The sequence below is a fragment of the Coptis chinensis genome, chromosome 4, assembly GCF_015680905.1.
Source record: "Coptis chinensis isolate HL-2020 chromosome 4, ASM1568090v1, whole genome shotgun sequence".
Classification (NCBI taxonomy): domain Eukaryota; kingdom Viridiplantae; phylum Streptophyta; class Magnoliopsida; order Ranunculales; family Ranunculaceae; genus Coptis; species Coptis chinensis.
Window position 1 is genome coordinate 78,833,735 of NC_141459.1, and position 22,038 is coordinate 78,855,772.

At 36.5% G+C, this 22,038-nt stretch overlaps 1 protein-coding gene across 1 annotated transcript; it reads right to left on the reverse strand.

Moving 5' to 3' along the window:
• Positions 1-9,904: 9,904 nt before the first annotated feature.
• On the reverse strand, positions 9,905-13,606 carry LOC147504958 (thiol protease aleurain-like). The gene is made up of 8 exons (XM_086557601.1): positions 12,898-13,606; positions 12,675-12,796; positions 12,382-12,494; positions 11,852-11,925; positions 11,161-11,425; positions 10,691-10,822; positions 10,301-10,436; positions 9,905-10,127 (listed from the first exon to the last, which is right to left on the reverse strand). Exons 1-8 carry the CDS (start codon positions 13,095-13,097, stop codon positions 10,090-10,092), a joined length of 1,080 nt encoding a protein of 359 aa, XP_086413727.1. The 5' UTR covers positions 13,098-13,606; the 3' UTR covers positions 9,905-10,089.
• Between the last annotated feature and the right edge of the window lie 8,432 nt (positions 13,607-22,038).

The following is a 22,038-nucleotide window of genomic DNA, read 5'->3' on the forward strand; positions in this document are numbered from 1 at the left end:
TATTTGGCTTATGTTGTTATTGTTGTATGAAGATGGGTCTGTTTAGGAAGAAATGTCCATTTTGTTTGGTTTTCTCTATGTAGACTGGGATTTTTTTTAACTCATTCAACGCTTTAAAAAAAAATGAAAATTTGATAAACGATGCACTTTTAGTGTGAAATGAAAAAAAAAAACTACTAAAAAAAGTCACCATCCTACCTTCTAAAATGGCGTTTTTCTGAAAAAACGACGGCTCTGTGTTGTCTTTTTTCAACTGTTCTGGTGTAGTGATAGCGTCTGCAGGTACAATGCATTTGACAGTCATTTGATTGTTGGAGAATTGGGAACCATACGTCTTTTATCAAAATGATTTCACAGATTCACATAGAGCGCTGAAAAAGAGGAAATGATGAAGCTGAACTGGAACTGGTAGTGTATATACTTTACTCATATGTAACCTTGAGACCCCATTTCGCGCTAGTCCTGTATCTATTAACCTTGGTTAAAGTATGATCCCCTATCGTGGATTAAAAATTTGTGGTTTCGACTAAGGGTGATCCTATTACAGGAATAGCATCAGGTACGTCTGTCACAATTTTGACTGCCCAATAACCAATTCGGTCCCAAAGTAAGGAATTACCAGTTACACCAAAAGATATGATGCAGGCATGCAGTTAATGAATTCCAAAACCCATTCCGCTACAACTGTCTTTTTGATTGGTACCCCCAGTAGCCCTTTCGTTATAACAGTTCTTCAGGTGCAAATTCTAACAGTTAACAGTTGCGCTGAATAAAGTATGTATTTTTATCTAGGCTTACATAATCACCCAGTCATTTAAATTGACATTGTGAACTTAATGTGATTCATGATGGTGCATTTCCCAAAATTTTCTTTTGGCAAGTATATTTCTTTGTTACACAACTCCTAGCAGTCATGGTTGTCCTCTGCCAATTTAGGAAACTCTAAAAACACCAGCAGCGAATGTGAGCTTGTTATTGCCTCCCTCTATAAATTCCGCATTTCCTTCATATTTTAATAATTTTGGGTTGACTTTTTTTTTTCAGGAGATTGTTAAAACATCTTATAGGGGGGTTTCTTTCAATGCAACATGTTGTATGCATATAAAAGAAAACAATAGAAGACAAGGACAGAATAACAGGTAATAACCAAGGCGCGGATTAGGCTGTCTTTAAGGAAAGATTTCGCTCCTTCCAATGGTGTAGAAAGGCAAATGTTGTGTGTCTTTCTCACAAGATTCAATGGTTAACAGCAGCCTGACTTTGCACTAGAACAGACTACCCTCTAGAACACCAATATAACTCTCTCTGGCGGCTGACAGGAAGAAAAGAAGAAGAATAGGGCATGTAATGGTTTCTTTTTTTTTGAGATGTGTTTCTAATCAACTGTGTCTGTTATAGACGCACAGCCCCTGTATTTATAGAGGTAAGGTGGTCGGTTTCAGATAGGATAAGGACTCACAATTTCACTCTAAGTCGGTTTCAAACTCTAAGAGATAAAGACTCATCCTCAAACTCTAAAGAGATAAAGACTCATCATCCTCATCCTCAAACTCTATTGGTGAAATCGACTAGACACCGAAACTAGTATTTAGAAATACTCCTAGAGATTTCAACAATCTTCCACTATTTCAAAATACTAATAGTCCCCCACTATTTTGGAATAGGATATTACAAAAGAAAATGGTTAACGAAATGCCAGAGAGAATCGAAAAACCAATGCATAAGATACTGGTGTTTTTCGAGCTTGAACCAGTCATATGGTAACATGTTTTATAATACGTGAAAGTGGTGGATTAAAAAATCTTTGAACCAACATTCCCTTGTAGTAAAATAGAGCACATGCACCCACATTGTTCTTTCATTATATGTCTATTCTGCGGTGTTACGCTTTTTGGCCCTTGCGCTGTCTGTGTTCCATGAATGTTCTAGAGTACTTGCCTGAATACTCATAAGAACCGACCCAGTTCTACATTCACGTAGGTCGATATCCATCAAGTGTACAGAGCAGTTAGAATACACTATCTCATAAAAATAATGGACTATGGATTCTATTAAGAGTAAAATAACTCATCCTTTCTCATTGCAATTCAAGTTATACAAAGTATACAAAAATGCTATCTAGTCATAGGGTGGGACGTCTCAAAGAAAGACAATAGCATACCAGAGCGACGAGGTGACTTGTTTTTCCCTTTGAACCTACTTCATAGGATCTCCAATCACATAGGTGGGGTTGCCGCCGTCGTCGCCTCTATCTATCTAAGGCAAAAGTCTCATCCCCTCGACGCTTCAACCACTTGTCTCCCCAAGTTAAACGGTTTTGTCGGAGGATCGCCAAATTTAACTTTGACCTCACATAATCTAGAGCCACAACTCCATTCCAACAAATGCTTTATAGACTATAGTCTCGCATTTAATATGCCTCTTTTCCTATTATACAATTTGTTTTTGCCTTTGCTATCATACCCGACAAATACAATGCATGTACAAACTAGAGGCGGTTTTGTACCAATAGGAAGATCTGCCAAGAGGTTTCTAAGCCACTCAAATTTCAAGACTTACTTTATCTAAAAGCAATAAGCTCGACTCCATGGTTGAAACGAGCTATCAAGGTCTCCGCTTAGAAGATTTCCAAGCGAATCGCACCTCCACCTAGAGTGAAAATATAACCACTAGTGGACTTGATATCGTGAGAATCGATATCCAGGTTTGCATCACAATAACCCTCTATCACGTGGGAGTTTGTCTAAACCGTATGCCGTAATTCATTGTTCCTCTCAAGTACTTGGCTAGTCTCTCTAACGCACTCCAATGTTCCTGGCTAGGACAATGAGTGTATCTGCTTAACCTGTTAACTGCATAAGCAATGTTAGGTCTAGTGCAATTCATCAAGTATATGAGACTACCAATAATTTGGGCATATCTAGACTGAAGGACACCATGTTGAGCATTTTTCTGAAGTTCACTATTTGCCTCATAAGGTGTCGACACAAGCTTACTATTATAAAAGTTAAACTTCTTCAAAAACTTCTCAACATAATGCTCATGTGAAAGCGTATAGCCATCACTATTTCTGATGATTTTGATTCCAAGAATCACATCAGCTTCTCCCAAATTCTTCATTTCAAATTGGGAGGATAAAAATATCTTGGTGTTTCTCACAACATCAAGGCTAGGACTCATGATTAACATGTCATCCACATATAGACAGATAATCACATATGTATTCACATCAAAAGATTTACAGTAAATACATTTATCAGCATCATTTATGTGATATCCATTAGACATCATGACACTGTCAAACTTTTCATGCCATTGTTTTGGCGCTTGTTTCAACCCATATAAAGACTTAACTAACTTGCATACCTTTTACTTATTCCCTAGTACTATAGTACCCTCCGGCTGCATCATATATATTTCTTCATCAAGATCACCATTCAAAAATGGAATTTTTACATCCATTTGATGAATAAATAAATTATGAATAGCAGCTAGAGCCATTAGAACTCTTATAGACGAAATCCTAGTTACAGGAGCATAAGTATCAAAATAGTCAATGCCTTTTTTCTGGGAGAATCCCTTGACTACTAATCTAGCCTTATATTTCTCAATGGAACCATCTAGCTTCAGTTTCTTTTTGAAGATCCACTTGTAACGTATAGGTTTCGCCCCAGGAGGTAGATCAACTATCTCCCATGTGGTATAATCGAATCTAGTTCTGAGTTTATAGCATCCTTCCAGAAAGGCGCATCTCGAGAATTGATTGCCTCATTATACGTCACAGGATTATCATCAAGAAGAAACGTGTAAAAGTCACCACCAAAATTGGTGGATTTTCTGTCTCTTTTACTCTTCCGAATTTCTTGTTCAGAAATTTCAGGATCTGTTGATTGTTGTTGACTAGGAGCAACCAACCTCTCAATGCCAATTTTCAAAGGAAACAAATTCTCAAAGAAATCAGCATTTTTACTCTCTATAATAGTGTTAGCATCGACAAGGTTATTATCAGATTTTACTACTAAAAATCTATATGCAGCACTATTACGAGCATAACCAATGAACATACAATCAACAGTTCTAGGTCCCAATTTTCTCTTTTTAGGTTCGTTCACAAGAACCTTTGCAAGACACCCCTACATTTTGAAGTATTTCAGGTTAGGTACATGACCTTTCCATAACTCATATGGTGTCTTATTCCCCTCGCTTTCTTGTTGGGTATCATATTCGTATATGGCAAGCAGATAGGATTGCTTCCCCCACAAGTTCGGGAAGCTCCGTTAACTTACAAGCATAGCATTCATCATCTCTTTTAGAGTTCTGTTTTTCCGCTTGGTTACTCCATTAGACTCGTGAGAGTATGGTGGAGTAGTCTCATGAATAATGCCATTCTTGTCACAAAGTCCCGAAGGGGTTAGACTTATATTCTCCACCCCTATCGGGGCAAGTCTTTTGATCTTCTGATACCAAGTTGGTTTTCAACTTCACTTTTGTACTTGAGAAACATCTCACCGCCTTCATGCTTGTTTCTAAGTAAATATACCATGGTGTACCTAGAGAAGTCATCTATGAATGTAATATAATAAAACTTCCCCCTCTAGACATGGTACTTCTGAATTCACCCAAATCCATATGAATAAGAGTTAATAATCCAGTTTTATCTCTAGAAACAGTTCTGCAGGGTTTCTTTGTGGCTTTAGTCTCAGCATATATCTCACATTTATCATTAGAAAAATCAGAAATATCAGACAATAAACCACATGCTTTCATTCTTTTCATATACTGAACATTCACATGTCCTAGTCTACCATGCCATATATTAAAAGAGTCAAGCAAGTAAGCAGAAGCATATTCATTCTTATTAATAATAATGTTGTCAAGTACATTCAACATGAAAAGACCACTGTTATTACAATAACATTTACCAACAAAACCCTCATTCTTTGTCAAAACGAACTTGTCACTCTCAAAAGTCACCTTGACGCCTTTTTTCCCAAGGGACACAAAATCGATTCCCGATTTAATCTCGTGAACATGAAGAACATTACTAAGTGAAAGAGTTTTCCCTGAAGTTAACTTCAGGAGAATCTTGCATGTTCCCTCAACAGGAACAGACCTAGAGTCACCCATATAGACCTTTTCATCTTTCACTAGTATGTAGTCTGAAAAGGCTTCAACATCACCACAGACGTGGTGGGTGGCACCAGAATCTAGTACCCAGTTCTTCTTCCTAGTGGCCATGAACACTTGTGACACCACAGCAACAATAATAGCATCTCCTACAACTATATTAGCATTGGGAGGATCATCAGTGTCTTTCTTGTGTCTGCACTGAAAAGCCTTATGTTCAGGTTTACCACAAACATAACAATTTCCATTGCTAGTACCACTCCTTTTAAAAGAAGTGCCTTTGACCTAGAAATTCTTATTTTTGTTGTACTTCTGCTTTTTAGAGTTTTTGTTGGATTTACTGGGATTACCTTCAACGATATTGGCTTCGGAATGGAATTCCTTAGACAACACGTCATCCCGAGTCTTGTTTTTTTCCTCTATGTGAATGTAAATGATCACATCCTCAAGAATCATCTGTTTACGCTTATGCTTCATACTGCTTTTATAGTGTTTCCAAGACTCGGGGAGTTTCTCAATCAAACATCCAGCAACAAAGGTTTCGAGAAAATCAATACCCTCACTTTTCAAATCATTAATTAGCACATGAAAATCATGGATTTGAGACGTTACATCTCTATCCTCTCTCATCTGGAACTTTAGAAAAGTCCCAATTGCATATTCTGTTTACGCTTATGCTTCATACTGCTTTTATAGTGTTTCCAAGACTCGGGGAGTTTCTCAATCAAACATCCAGCAATAAAGGTTTCGAGTAAATCAATACCCTCAGTTTTCAAATCATTAATCAGCACATGAAAAAATCATGGATTTGAGACGTTACATCTATATCCTCTCTCATCTGGAACTTTAGAAAAGTCCTAATTGCATATTTCTGAGTACCAGCATCCTCTATTACGTATTTTTTGTTCAAACTCTCCCATATGTCATGTGCATTCTTATTTGAACAATAAATATCAAATATTTCATTGGATAAGGTACTAAAAATAGCATGACGACATACCTTATTCCCATTGAGCCAAGCAGCGTGATTTCTTTTGAAATCATTAGAACCCTCCACGGGTGTTGTATCAGTGAGATACTTTGCATAGTTGAGTACATCTAGAGCTGTGAACACCCTTTCTCTCCATCGCTTGAAGTGTGAACCGTTGAAGGATTCAATCTTTGACATATTGGATAAGTTGCAAGCATTCAGTAGAGGTGCAGCATCTCTCATAGTCGAAGTAACTTCCATGACTCCAGAATTGGTTTCTTTGATCGGCGTGGTGTCAACAGGTGTAAACATCTTGTTCTTTCCTTAAGATTGTTGTATGCGGATAAAAGAAAACAATAGAAGACAAGGACGAATAATGTAATAACCAAGGCGCCGGATTAGGTCAGTCCTTAAGGAAAGATTTCCGCCTTTCCAATGGTGCGTAAAGGCAATGGCATCTTCCTCACATGATTCAATGGTTAACAAAGCACTGATTTTGCACTAGAACAGACTACCCTCTGAACAAAGAATATAACTATCTCCTCGGGCGGGCCGCCGAAGAAGAAGAAGAGAAGAAGAATAGGGCATGTAATGGTTTTTTTTTTTTTGATGTGTTTCTAATCAACTGTATTCATTATGGACGACAACCCTCAGATTTATAGAGGTAAGGTGGTCTGTTCCAGATAGGATAAGGACTCACACTTCCACTCTAAGTCAGTTTCAAACTCTAAGAGATAAAGACTCATTCTCAAACTCTAAAGAGATAAAGACTCATCATCCTCATCCTCAAACTCTAAAGAGATAAAGACTCATCATCCTCATTCTCAAACTCTATTGGTGAAACCGACTAGACACCGAAACTAGTATTTAGAAATACTCCTAGAGATTCCAACACAACATAGACTTCATATAAGATGAAGATAAAAATAAAGAGTAAAAAAGGTTTTAACAGCTTAGTTCATATAGGCCTCCAAGACGTTCCCTGCATCAAGAGGAATATACTGTACTGCTCAAGTTACTCTTCAAGTATGTGCAAAGGATGGATGAATGGCTAAAAGGTGCTGCCAATACTGGGTTGGTATATTGTTTTACCATTGGTGATTACATTAACATTCTTCGTAGCCTTGGCAACATTGGCTACTGTAGAACACAAATTGCAGAATTACACTTCAATTAATATCCCCTGTAAGGCCGCAGATACATAATCCACTTTCTAATTTGTTTGATAATCAGTTTAAAGGGATCATACATAGTTCTATTATATATTAAGCATTCTTAATTGCTTCTTTCTCTTAACAGTTGAAGTTCAAGCTAAAAGGTACAGATGATTTAGCTTTTATGTTGCAGTCTACTCCACAAACCAGGCTCACTCAATCCTAAGAAGGGTAAGATATTATTTTGTCTTGTGGCAGTGCAAGGAGTTAACGAGGGCGTGCAAGCATGGTGCTGTTGGGACTAGCATACTGCAAAGCAAAGACCAAAATATCGATATCGGTTAATATATCGGTGTACCCAAAAACTGATATATATCGGATATATCTATTTTTTTTGTGACCAGTCCAAATTATTTAAAATATCGGAAATATTGGAAATATATTGGAAATATCGGATTTATATTAAAAAATAGTCAAAAAGTCAAATAATATATATTGTAAATATAGGATATATCGATTATCTCGGCGATATAAAGTTTTATATTGAAAATTCTAATATATATCAGGAAAAAAGAGTTCTATATTCGGTGAATATATATCGGAAATATCGATATCGGTGTACCAAAATACCGATATATATCGGCAAATTTTATATTCGGTGAATATATATTGGAAATATCGATGTCGGTGTACCAAAATACCGATATATATCGGATATATCGACGATATTTTGGTCCATATTGTAAAGCAGTGGGAGTGAGCGGAGCTACGGAGTGAGGGAGAGAGCGCGAGTTAGGGCTTTGGGTGGGTGAAGAAGGAAGAAGAGATGAGAGAGATATTAGAGAAATGTCATTTCAAGAGAATTAGACATTAACATGTTCGACTAAGCTTAATTTTAATCTTAGCCGAGATTATAATGGACATTGACACCGTGGAGTGTCTAAACTTACTATTGAAATGGTTGTTAGCAGCAAGGTTCAAAATATCGATATCGATGAATATATCGGTGTACCCAAAAACCGATATATATCGGATATATCGGATATATCCATTTTTTTGGTGATCAGTCCAAACTATTTAAAATATCGGAAATATCGGATATATCGGAAATATAATATCGGAAATATCGGAAATATATCGGAAATATATTGGAAATATCGGATTTATATTAAAAATGGTCAAAAAGTCAAACGATATATATCAGAATATCGGATATATCGATTATATCGGCGATATAAACTTTTATATCGGAAATTCATATATATCGGAAAAAGAGGGTACTATATTCTATGGATATATGTCGGAAATATCGATATCGGTGTACTAAAATACCGATATATATCGGCGATATATCGGATATATCGTCGATATTTCGAACCTTGGTTAGCAGACAACGATTTACTGTTGTCATTATTGGGGAATCTTCTCTATTTAAGAAATTTCAAGTTAGACCGGATTTCGAGTTTTTGAACAATGCTGAGAAGAATATATAGCACAAGTTGATAGATGCCCTGCTTTTTCAACATTCTAGTTTTGAGCAAGGCCCAAAATATCGATATTGATCAATATATCGGTGTATTCAAAAACCGATATATATCAAATATATTTATTTTTTGGTGACCATTTTAAACTATTTAAAATATCGGAAATATCGAATATATCGGACATATAATATCGGAAATATATTAAAAATATCGGATTTATATTAAAAAATGGTCAAAAAGTCAACTGATATATATCGTAAATATCAAATCTCTACACTATATGATAGCCGGATCCGGATCTTTAGGAGGAAAATTTCTCAACCGAACTCACAGATTTTGTAATCTCTATTTTATGATTTTAACCACCTCTTTAATTATTCTAATCAGCTCCCTCCTTTTTAAGCAATTTACCAAAAACTCTCTAATTTTATTGAAATTAGAATTAGCTTCATATTATTTAAAATAATTTATAAAATCTCATTCACGTCACTCAAATTATATTCAACCCCTTCTAATGTTTTTATATTATTTTTTAGATTATAATTAAAATTCAAAAAATCATACTATCAGAGAGATGTTAGAGAGACAGGTTTAAAGATTTGAAAAAACACCGATACGTAGCACGGTTCGCATACTCGTATATCAATTATATCGGCGATATAAAAATTTATATCAAAAATTTCGATATATATCGGAAAAAAAAAGAATTCTATATTCAGTAAATATATATCGAAAATATCGATATCAGTGTACCAAAATACCAATATATATCGGCGATATATCAGATATATCAACAATATTTTGGTCCATGGTTTTGAGTAGCCAATGATAAAAGCTTGTACCTTCCAAAGAAGTCCGACTGTTAGGAGTTGGTTTTAAACACGGTACTCTACACATGAGGATTGAGTCATGGCCTTCATACTCTAAACTCTTAATGATCGTATCTTTCTTTTCCCCATAAACCCGGATTTTGCTGTCAGAGCACAATATCCGTCATGATCATCCAAACAGCCATTTCCGCTCGTTCTTCCTCAATTAGATTTTTTATACCCCTTCATTTTTCTTATTACCAACAATTAATGGAACACAATTCAAAGGGCATAATGAGATACATAAATACATAATGGCTCGTCATATTGCTCACGCCCGCACCAGTACTCGATCGAATATATATGTACACTAGTCAAATATTATTGCTTGAGTTGAGCTAGCACTTACGTTGTAATCAAATTTCCACTTATCACTATCAATTTACATCGGGATAGTATGAGCTAACACACTGGTGGACAACAGAAATAAGCTTATCTTAAGTAAATACTCCAAGATACAGCTACAATCTCCTCTGGAGAACATATTATGCAACCACAGGATACGAAGCACATGTAGCAATACCTGCAAAAAAATAATTCATATTTTTCATCAGTATATACTGTGGAAGGCTGTGCAACAAATTTTTATCATTAGTTTACATGGAGGGCTAGCGAGTAGCGACATACATATCATATTTCCAGGTTATGTTTGTGTTTTGTCTTTTGTCCGATCAATTTAATGATAAAAAGACTTACCACACATGTTCTTCCCCATCTCCATCTTGAAGTAGCCATTGTCACCCCAGTCTGCTCCCCATGAATTTTTCACAAGCCAGTAAGGGATGCCATTTTCCACACCGTACCCAACAGCCAGAACAGCATGATTTACGTCCTGCCAACATGAATTTTTAACAGAATTAGAAAAAGCTAAATGCATATGTTGTGGTAGTCTTTGCTAAATGCATATGTTGTGGTAGTCTTTGCATTCTTTCTCGATATTTGAAGTTCTCACAAAACAATTGGGGATAATTAGTGGTAAGCACCTAGTAAAATTCAGAGGGGATATATTCCAACCTAACACACAATGCTTTCAACTGTACAACACTATAGTGAGAAATTTCTTGGAATTAAATGACTTGAACTCACCATAGGACTGGTGCCACAACTGTTGCTGGTGAAAACTCCTCCATTGTAGAGTCTGAACTCGTGAATCACTTGGAATGCAACGCTCACTGGCCTAACGAGTGCAACTGCATGCTTTAACTCATCCTCAGCGCCCTGTTATACATCATCGTGATTAGATTATCATGTCTCACAAATATATTTCAAAAAGTATATATCGTGTATGTGTATGTGCGTCTTGCAATGGTCATGTGTTGATGGTGTTCTCACTACCCATTCTAATCGTTAGAGCATGTGATGTGTGTTGAAAAACTCCTAGTCCATACAATGTGATACTAACATATTATTGGATTAAATAGAAAACACCTAATAGTATTTTCTAATTTAAGCTTGTAGAACTGTTGACAGCTGCCCAAGTGGATAATTAGCCTAAATAATATTGTCAATGTGTGACACTACAAAAATCAACATCTATGTTGAAGATGGGATATTACTTGGGTGATGTTCACTGAATCAACAACCCGAACAGCTGCATTCTCAGAAGAAAATTTGCAACTACCATCCTTTCCCGTGTAGGGGTATGCTCCTTCAGCTTCGAGACCCCCATTGTACTTGATGTACTCAAAGGCTTGCGAAGGCAACCCACCATTGCATCCAAAGTTGTTGAAGGCTCCAGCACAATCTACTAGTTGTTGTTCTGACAAAGAGATGTCTTTTCCAAAAGCCTGCTTGTATGCTGCCTCCAGAGCTCCAGTGGTGCTGCACGCATTAAAATTTCACATATCTTAACCACTAAACAATCATACTGCGAGATAAGCCTGTATTTTCATAGCACCTATATAGTCCCAGCTCAAATAAGACAGGTAAAATAATAAAAGCTCCCAATTTCTGAAAGACAAACACTCTAATACCTCACCCTCTAACTTAAAACATATAGCCCGGAGTAACTTCAGGGATGACCAATTCTTACTTAGCTAGAGACCGTCACTAGGTTCATGCCCTCCCATAAGGTAGTTGGGGGATGAGCAAGATCAATTATGCTTGTCCCCTGTTATCTCACAGCTTTCATGAATCCAAAATGTGGTCTCACGACTCAATTTTTTAACATAACAAGATGAGAAAATCACTTTTTCGATTGCCAAAATCACCAAGTTCTGAGGCTTATTGATTGACACTGATCATTACCTGAAAGTCCAGCAAGATCCACAGTGGCCTTGGTCTTTGACTGGGCTTACTATGCCTTCTTCCCTCCAATCTTTCTGTACATCCAACGTAAATAAATAAAATTAGACAGCAACAGACATGAAGGGACACTAACCTACAATGTTCAAGTGTAAGGTGAGGTAACTAATAACCTTCATGGCAAATAGTGCAGACCATCATCATGTAGGACTTGGTTAATAAACCACAATAATGTTAAAGGTTCCCACTGTTTTAAAATTAATAAATTAACATATTTTTAACTCTACATAGCAAAATTCATTTTAAGGTTAATTCTTCTTATTCGTCATTTTGGGTGTTGACTAGTCTCACAGTATGATCTTTGCTATGTCGCCAGATTCAACAAAAGCTGACTTCAGGATTAACATTATACACTAGCAGTGATTTTTTTCATATTACAAAATTTGACAGATATTGAAATAAATCTTTTGAAACTTATAGTGCATGTTAGTTTTTGCCATGTATTCTTATTATAGTGAGCTTATAAGTAGTACCACTGGTGGGAGATTAGCGTCAGTGAGCAAATGATTCCCTTTGGTGGCAGAACATTCTTGAGCCGCTCCCAGCTTATGTTTTTGGAATTCCTCCCAGCTCATATCAGCAAATTCTGTGAAACAAAAATGAACAGTATAGTTACAAGAAATCTATTTCTATGTCATATATATTTCTCTCTCAACAATATGTAGATCGAGTATCATACAAGCATACAATATGGTTTTGACTTTTTATTCCTTGGTCAACACCAACACCATGACGTACTGAAAAAAAGAAAAGAAAAGGTACTTACTATTGAGTGATAGCTTATAACTCAGACCCTTTCTGTTAGTTGATCTAATCAACTCCATGCTCTCCACAAAATTACTAAATCTCTTTTTTATCTCATCGACTGTCTCATACCTCTTCCCATGCCTTCAAAAAAAAAAGTCAACCACACGTTAAAAAAGTTTTAAAAAAAAAAAAAAAAAGAGTTCATATGTTAAAGCCAATATATATCTATAGATTTTAATTACCGGTGAGCGAAACGAGCGAAGGCGACAGCATGACGCGTGTCACCGATGGTCTGTAGAAGGGTATTTTGGAATTCATTAAACTGGTCTGTGACCAATTTGATTGGATTTTGATCATCGAAATTTGTTGCTGCATGCACAGCAAAGATGCAACAAAATAGAAAGAGAATGGAAAATACAGCAGAGGAATGGAAAAGAGCCATCTGTCTATCACTTTTTTTTTGCTCTCCAGATTCACGGGAGGTTTGAGGGATTATATCGAGTGAGAGAAAGAAACCATTGGTCACTTTATCGAGGAATTTTGGTTCATGACGTGTATGATGATGTTGGTGTAATTATTGCTATTGTTATTGTTACTGTAAATTGTCTATTGTACAACGACGTCGCGCACAAATTGGTTCAGCCGTTTATAAAAATCAGCTCTAGCCTGTAGACCTCCAGTAGAAAGTTGAACGTAAATATCTTTTCAATGATTGATGATCATTAGGTATGGGGATCTCCGGATCTGAATTGAAATCTGACGGCAACTTATACTTGAGATGGCATTTTTGTGTCAGACCTCGTTGTGCAATATTAATATCTATGCTATTATTGGCTTTGTCGTGGTATGAATGAATTAGAGTCCATGTTGTGTAAGATAATGTCGCTAATTGGTTTGTTGTGCCTTCTTTAACGCTTGTGCCAAAAATATCTCAATAAAGAATCTGAGCAAGGTGGAATTAGAATCACAATTCACTAGTGTGTTCATCGTGTTGTTATCGATTGAGACCCAGTGTGATCTCACTCTCTGTTCCAGATACATGGTACTCTGTTCAGTCTGTTGGGATTCTTGTTTAATTGATGACTTACTATTATAGAGAAAAGGTAGCCTGATGGCCATATCCCTCAGGCAAATTTTGTAACGGCCCAGATCCTTTTTGCCGCATACTAACCCAATATACATGATGACGTGGAGTCATGCTGGCTAGACAATAGGAAAAGAAAATGAAGAGCAAAAAACAAGTCCATTCATTTCTCCTTCATTATTTTATGCAATTCCTTACTGTCTGAACCAATTAATGAACACTAAAGAGAGAAAGAGATCCAGATTTTGGGTTTAATCTCCCTGGTTGATACATAACCAGCATAAAAATCCCCTCTAACCGAACACATGCATAAAACCTCCCTATTATTTAAAATATAACATTAAAGCCAAAACAGACCAAAATACCCCTGTAAAAACCAGGCTAACGTCATTAATCTTTACTTATAATTTCGACTTAAGGACAAACCGGGCTGACGTCATCCTATGTAAATTTATATTTACATATGAAAAATTCATATTTACATAACCTCAGGTCACCCGCCGATGTCGAAAAAAACGCCTATGAAATTTCATATTTACATATGTAAATTTGTATTCACATATGTAACTTCATATTTGCATATGTAAATTCATATTTCCATAACTCGCGTCCACCGATTAGAACTCAAATGTCAAAAAGACGCCTATAAAAATTCAAAATGATCAGAAATATAGTTTTACAAAATGTGTCTATATAACATCAAAATAAGCAATTAAATATATTATGCATTGCTTCTTGAACGAGCCCAAAGAACCAAGGCCGGACCGGACGACGAAAAGAGGGCATCTTCGAAAAGATCCGTCCCACCAAAGATAACCAACATAACCTCCAATCATAATACTCCAAGAAACAACATTCCTCTTAGACATCTCATCAAAAATAGTTCTAGCCACATTCATATCCCCGCATTTCGCATACAAATCCAATCGTGCATTATTAATAAACATATTGCTCCTAAACTCCCCTTCCACAATAAATTTATCGATTTCATTTCCAATTTGTAAACACCCTAACCGAGCACAAGCCGATAAAGCACTAACAAGAGTCATACAATCAGGCTTAACTCCATTTACTTCCATTTGCCTAAACACTTTTATCGCCTTATCAGCATACCCATATTGAGCATAAGTAGACATCAAAGCACTCCAACAAACCAAATCTCTGTTAACCATACTCTCAAACAAATACTCAGCAGAAGCCACTTCACCAAACTTTACATAAAAGCAAGGGTTTAGAGTAGGCTTTACCAAGAACACTCGACACCGTACCAACAGAAGCAAATTGCTTTTTAGGTTTCAATGATTTGGAATTCCTATCTGCATTAATCGGATTCTCTGATGGAATAGTCACCGCTTTCGATGGAACGCCTCCTCACGACCCCTCATTGGATGTTTGACTAGTAGAAGCGTAAGAAGTACATCCATTTGATTCAAACCAAAATTCTCGCAATGATTTCAATATACGACCCGCTTTGCAAAATGCCGGGCAATCTCCCTTAGAGAAAATGCGTAAAAAAATATCAAGTAACCCCGCCAAGGCCCTTGTTTCATCATCATGCTCTAAACTGCCCGGTTTATGTACTTCCATTTCCACTATTCTTCAAAATTCAGAATAAGACAGAGCATCAGACACACTTCATTATTAACTATATTCAACAAATAAAGCAAGGGAGAAATCTATCTAATTCACCAATAATACAATTATAAAAAAGATGATACCTAACAAGTAAACCGATTTTAGTTTCATCAATATCTTTTGTCATTTTGGTCCTTGACACCAATCATAATGAAAGATAACACTCCAAAAAACAAGAAATTTGCCAAGCTCCTCTATCAAAAAATCAAATCATTCAATCAACAGTTAGGTATCTTCTTGAATTTTTTTATACTGGTCATTGAATCATAAGTTTAGAATATATTATTTATAAAAGATTATCTCAAACAAAGACACGCACCTGAAAGGAGTGAAGTCAATTTCAATCGGATCTTTCTCGTATCCATTTGCATGGTACTTGATCTTATATCCCTTTCCCTTTGTTATCCAGATGAATCTCGGTGTTCTTCTTGGATGAATATGGAAAAAGAGTAAAACGGGTAATAAAATAAAATAGGAAATAGGAATCGGACTGGAATTTCGCTGATATTGGAAAGCAGGGAGTTTATGTGATATGGGCCGATAAATAGGGCCGCGGGAGGTTATGTGATATGGACCGATAGGAAGGGGTTTACACTCATCCGGATTAAAACCAATGGGCTGAGCCCCATTTTTTGGAAAGAGATCTAAAAGACTTTCAAGATGCTTTTTGGCCCTATTCTAGTTGTGAATCGAACCAAATTGTGTTCATATTTGCTCTTGGAGGTTCTACTTCACTGAAAAATTAGTTACTTTTCTTTAATCTTTGATGTGTTTTATTAACAGACAAATGTAGGCTTTATCACTACAATCGCGCATTCTGTTTGAGCAACAATATCTAAAATATCTAGTTCTGAGACAATCAAAGAATCAATGGTAGTCAAAGGGTAAGATAGAAGCGAAAAAGTAGCACAATCAATTAATGGTCTAGTTAATGTCTCAACAATTTAGTTTTACTCTTGAGAGCTTTGATGATGAACGATGTCCCCATTAAAATAAAATAAGAACAAATACTTGCAAAGAATGAGAGAATAGAAGAAGAAGATGGGTAATAGACCTGTTTATTATCTTCAGTTTTTTTATATTAGTTTTTTTATTAAATTGGAAATTTTATTGATACCGAGTTTTATAAATAATTAAGACAAGTGTCCAACAATCTCTTTTTCTGAATAGAAAATTCTAATTTTTTTTTTCTCCAGTAGGATTTATTTTTTTATTTTTTGCTCAATAACCAAAAATTTGTATTGACAAAAAACGAAAAAAAAAATAATGACATTTCTCCAGCAGGACTCCACGTCATTACGTAATGGGTTAGTGGGTTACGTAGAAATATGGGACAAAATATTAAACTATAATAGAAGGACAAACACTGGAGAAAGTAATGGAAATTGAGACATTCTCTCTTCATATCTTCATTGATTTCAATACACTTATTTATAATTACAATATGAGATCTTTCCGAATATTATTGGATCAATCACTCTATAACAAGTAAAGAATTTACAGAAACAAAAAGAAAGATCAACAGGGAAAGAAAGAGTTTCCTACTATAACACAACTGACTTATATCTTGCTTAATATACCATGATTGGTAGTATCTTGTCTAGTATTCTAAGACTCTCCCTCAAGTTGGAGTGTGGAGATTCGTAACACCAACTTGCAAAGAAGATAATGAAATTGTTCACGACCAAGTGCCTTGGTAAATATATCAGCAAGTTGTTGTTGACTGCGCACAAAGTAAGTGGTGAGAATCCTTGCTGTGAGAGAGTAATATTCACATCCAATGAATATTACACACGTGTCCAGCATATACAGAACTACCAACCAACCTAGTATTCTTGTCCTCCGAACTCACTCCATAGTGACTCGACTCAGGCAAACAACCTATGCAACTCACGCTCAAAGCGATATCACCACCAACCAACCTCAGGTACTCGTCCTGTGAGCTCGCTTCAAAGTGACTCGAGCAGAGATGGTGATCTCGCTAAGTAACGATCTCCTCAGCACTCACTCTCCCCGTCCCACAACGGCTAGTAACGTATGACTTAATGACTGACATCAAGACTGAAGCTTCAGGTGCGCATCACAGTAAATGTCCACTGTTGGTAACAATTGCTGCAACAAGAACAAACAGTGAATAAGAAGGCTGGTTGAGGCACGGATCAAACGCTTTCTTTAAGGTTGTTTCGCATCTGTTCCTCTTTATGCAGACAAAGTGCGTCAACCTCCAAGATACAACAGCCAGATAGACTCTCCTTTGTTTACTACAGATAAACCAAAGAAGAAAAGAAGAACCACGATACTGATCTTATGATAGCCATCAACTTAGTATAGAAAATAGTTTTTCGCATATCATATTAGCTGCTGCTCTATGAGTATTTATAGAGGAAAAACGTGGAGCACTTAGTAGATTCGGATTGTAGGGAACTACTTCAGTTTCCCGATAAGGATTGGATTCTACAAGTCTATCACGTTCTTGTTTCCCAATCCATATCCAATTCTGTTTCCAAACTTATCCGAAAACAGTTTAAGGAAAATGCTTTGCCAAAAAGAAGATAAGGGATTAAAGAGCCCAAGCCCAAGCCCAAGTTCACCTCTTGTTTGATTCAAAATAACACAACAATCCCCCACTTATTTTTGATAAAAACAAAATAGAAAATATACTTAAGGGCAATCAATATCAGTATCAACATGTTATGCATAGATGAAGGTATCCACGACTTAAACCTTTACGTAGTGAAAATTACTCAAAGTATAAGAACCATAAGTGACTAAGTCTTAAACTTAGGTATTGAGTATACAATAAGTCATAATCACGCACAACATATCCAGTGTTCTCCTTTCATGTTCTGCACATTAAAGGCCCTATGCTCTCTTGGATTCATGAATGATTTAGAGAATCAACCCTCATTCTCATAGAAAGCGGCCTTTACTTTCACATTCACTAGGGGAGTCTATCAAGAGTGCTCTTGTAGCTATACACTCTACCCATAAGGACCATAGAACTTCATTAAGAGTTTTTCCTAGAAAACCTCAACCTTTATTATCGCTGCAGGATTTCATACATTTTACTATCCAACTACGGGACAAATAAGTAATAATGTATGTCTCACAACCAACATTCTATGACTTGTTCTTCCCATTGAACCTAGTTCTTGGGATCTCCAGTCTCTAGGTTGGGTTACCATCATAGATGTTCATATTCCAATTGGCTTCAATCCCATGCTTCTGGCAATAGTCCACAGTTTTTCTTTGGCCAAAGCTTTGGTAAATGGATCTGCTAGATTATCACCAGATCTCACAAAATCAAGTCACTGCACCTCTAGATATAAAATTCCTGACAGTACTATGTTTATGACGAATTTATAAAAATTTACTGTGGACACGCCCGAAAGCATCAGTGTTATCACAATGTATTAAAGTGGCTGGTACCGGTTTATGCCAAACCGGAATATGAGTGAGAAGATCTCGTAACCAACCAGCCTCCTCACTTGCACTAGCCAAAGCAATCAGTTCAGACTCCATGGTAGACTGCGCTATAATAGTCTGCTTCTTGGACTTCCAAGATACAGCACCTCCACCAATGCTAAACACATAACCACTGGTGGCCTTAGAGTCTTCTGAGAGAGTGTTCCAGTTAGCATATGTATACCCCTCAAGAACAACATGATATCTCTGATAATGAATACCCAAATGACTGGTTCCCTTTAGGTATCTCATTAACCTGCCAATTGTTTGCCAATGCTTAGCGCCAAGATTACTAGTATACCTGCAAAGAACACCTACTGCATAGGCAATGTCAGGTCTAGTACAATCTATAGCATATCTCAAACTACCAATGATACTTGCATATTCATTCTGATTCACAGGTTCACCATTATTTGCAAATAATTTAACATTGTGATCAGAAGGAGTACCAACGGCTACACAATCAAAGTAGTTATACTTCTTCAACATTTTCTCAATGTAGTGTGACTGATCCAGCCATATGCCATCAGACGATCTTATAATTTTGATTCCCAACATTACATCAGCCTCACCTAAGTCCTTCATATCAAAGTTAGAAGACAACAGGTTCTTGGTTTCTTTTACAACATGTAAATTAGAACCAAAGATTAGTAGATCATCAACATATAAGTATATAATAACACATATCCCATCATAGTACTTATAATAAATGCACTTGTCACTTTCATTTATCTTGAACCCATTGGTAATGATAAAGTTATCAAATTTCTCATGCCACTGTTTAGATGCCTGTTTCAACCCATAAAGTGACTTAAGTAATTTGCATACCTTTTTACCCTTACCTGGTTCCACATAACCTGTTGGCTGATCCATGTAAATCTCTTATTCTAAATCCCCGTTTAGAAAGGCTGTCTTAACATCCATCTGATGAATAACAAGATTATGAACAAATAGCGCGCAACAACAGAAAGTAATACTCTAATGGATGTTACCCGTGTAATAGGTGAATATGTGTCAAAGAAATCAAAGTTCTCTCTCGGTCGAAAACCTTTGATACCAGCCTTGCTTTAAACTTGTCCACTGAACCATCGGTTTTACTTAAAACCCATTTGTTTCCTATAGTCTTGCAACCAGGAGGCAAATCAATAAGCTCCTAAGTTTTGTTCTCCATGAGAGAATCAAGCTCACTCTCTGTGGCTTCTCTCCAAAACTTAGAGTCAGAAGATGTGAGAGCTTCTTCAATGGAGGAGGGATCTCCTTCCAAAGCAAAAGTGACAAAATCGGGTCACAGTTCCTTAGCAACCCTTGCTCTCTTACCTCTTCTCGGTTCAGATTTTATAACAGTGTCTCTGTCATGTATTCTAGGTATATAAGTGTCAGAAACATCAGAAGTAGGTGCCTTGGAGGAAGACGCACCCCCACTATTTCTAGATAGGTATGGAAACATGTCTTCAAGAAATTCAGCATCAGATAATTCAAACAAGACATAAGTCTTCATATCTAGAAACCTATAGGCCTTACTGTTCATAGCATAGCCTAGAAAGACACACTCATAAGCTTTGCTCTTAAGCTTTGAGATCTTGGGATCATGCTTCCTTACAAAAGCCAGACATCCCCATGTTCTGAAGTAACTCAAATTAGGTTTCCTGTCCTTCCATAGCTGATAAGGTGTAACTTTCGTCTTAGAATTAGCAATTCTATTCAGCACATAGCAAACAGTCAAAACAGCTTCACCCCATAAATTTGAGGGTGTTCCAGAACTAAGTAACATAGCAACAGTTAATTCCTTAAGAGTTCTGTTTTTACGTTCAGCTACTCTATTCATTTCAGGTGAATAAGGAGCTGTCGTCTCATGGATTATACCATGTGATTGCAAGAAAAGATCAAATTCAAGCAGAACCATATTCAGTACCTCTATCACTTCGAATTACTTTAATGTTCCTGTCATGTTGATTTTGAACCTCAAGTATATAAGCTTTAAAAGCATCAAATGCATCACTTTTATTCTTCGGCAAATAAACATATGTAAACTTCGAGCAATCATCAATAAAAGTAATAAAATATCTTTTACCACCTCTAGTCAGAACTCCTTCAAGCTCACAAATATCAGTATGTACCAAGTCTAGTAGGCTTGTACTTCTCTCAACTGATTTGTGAGGTTTCTTTGTGATTTTCGCCTTAGTGCAAGATTCACAGTGTTCAAAATCATCATTCAAGTTAGGAATTAAGCCAAGTACGCTCATGTTCTTAACATACTTTCTATTAATATGACATAATCTACCATGCCAAATATTAACAGAACAAGAGATCATGTAAGTAGAAGTAGAAGTTTTATTCATATCAGCAACATTCAACTTAAATATCTCATTACATGCATAACCCTTACCAATAAAAACCCTAGACTTAGTGATCACATACTGATCACTACCTATGACTTGCTGAAATCCAGTCTTGTTCAAAATAAAACCAGAAACCAAATTCTTCCTAATCTCAGGAGTATGAAGCACATCCTTTAACAGCAGTTTCTTCCCAGAAGTGAACTGCAGCTCAACATCACCAGTACCCAGAACCTTGGTTGTATGATTATCACCAAGTAGGACTTCCTGATTCATAGTTGTGGTATAACTCTTGAACCAGTTCCTATTATAGCAAACGTGCCTAGAAGCACCAGTATCAGGCCACTACCCCTCACAGACATTAACAAAATTGACCTCATTTATCATAGCAACAAAAGGTTCCTCAGTAACATTAGCCTCACTGACTTTACGACTCTTACAGTTCCTAGCATAATGCCCTTTCTTCTTGCAAGTATAACAGACAACTTCTGACTTGTCAACAGGTGGTTTCTGATTCATATGCACCTGATTCTGGTTTTGATATTGTGGAGCTTTCTTGTTAACAGGTTTGTTCTTCATGGCCTTCTTATTAGGTTTCAAACTAGATTTAGTCTTACTAGTTTGTTGGTTTACCACATTAACCTTAGCCTTAGGAGATGACATGGCAACTTCCTCATTAAGGTCTTGTTTTCGTGATTCCTCTTCTATACAGAGTCTCATAATAAGACTCTCCATCGAAAACTCTTTAGACTTATGCCTCAGTATGTTCCTGAAATCCTTCTAAGAGGGAGGAAGCTTATCAATGACGACAACAACCTGAAATTACCCGTCAATTTTCATCCCTTCTGAAAGTATTTCATGAA

What these genes read in the sequence shown, in the direction of transcription:
- LOC147504958 (XM_086557601.1), bottom strand. Translation starts at nt 13,097, where the DNA reads ATGGCTCTTTTCCATTCCTCTGCTGTATTTTCCATTCTCTTTCTATTT. An exon ending in TTCGCTCGTTTCGCTCACCG is followed by an intron (nt 12,797 to 12,897) that starts GTAATTAAAATC and finishes TTTTTTTTGAAG; the next exon opens with GCATGGGAAGAGGTATGAGA. An exon ending in TTATAAGCTATCACTCAATA is followed by an intron (nt 12,495 to 12,674) that starts GTAAGTACCTTT and finishes TTTGTTTCACAG; the next exon opens with AATTTGCTGATATGAGCTGG.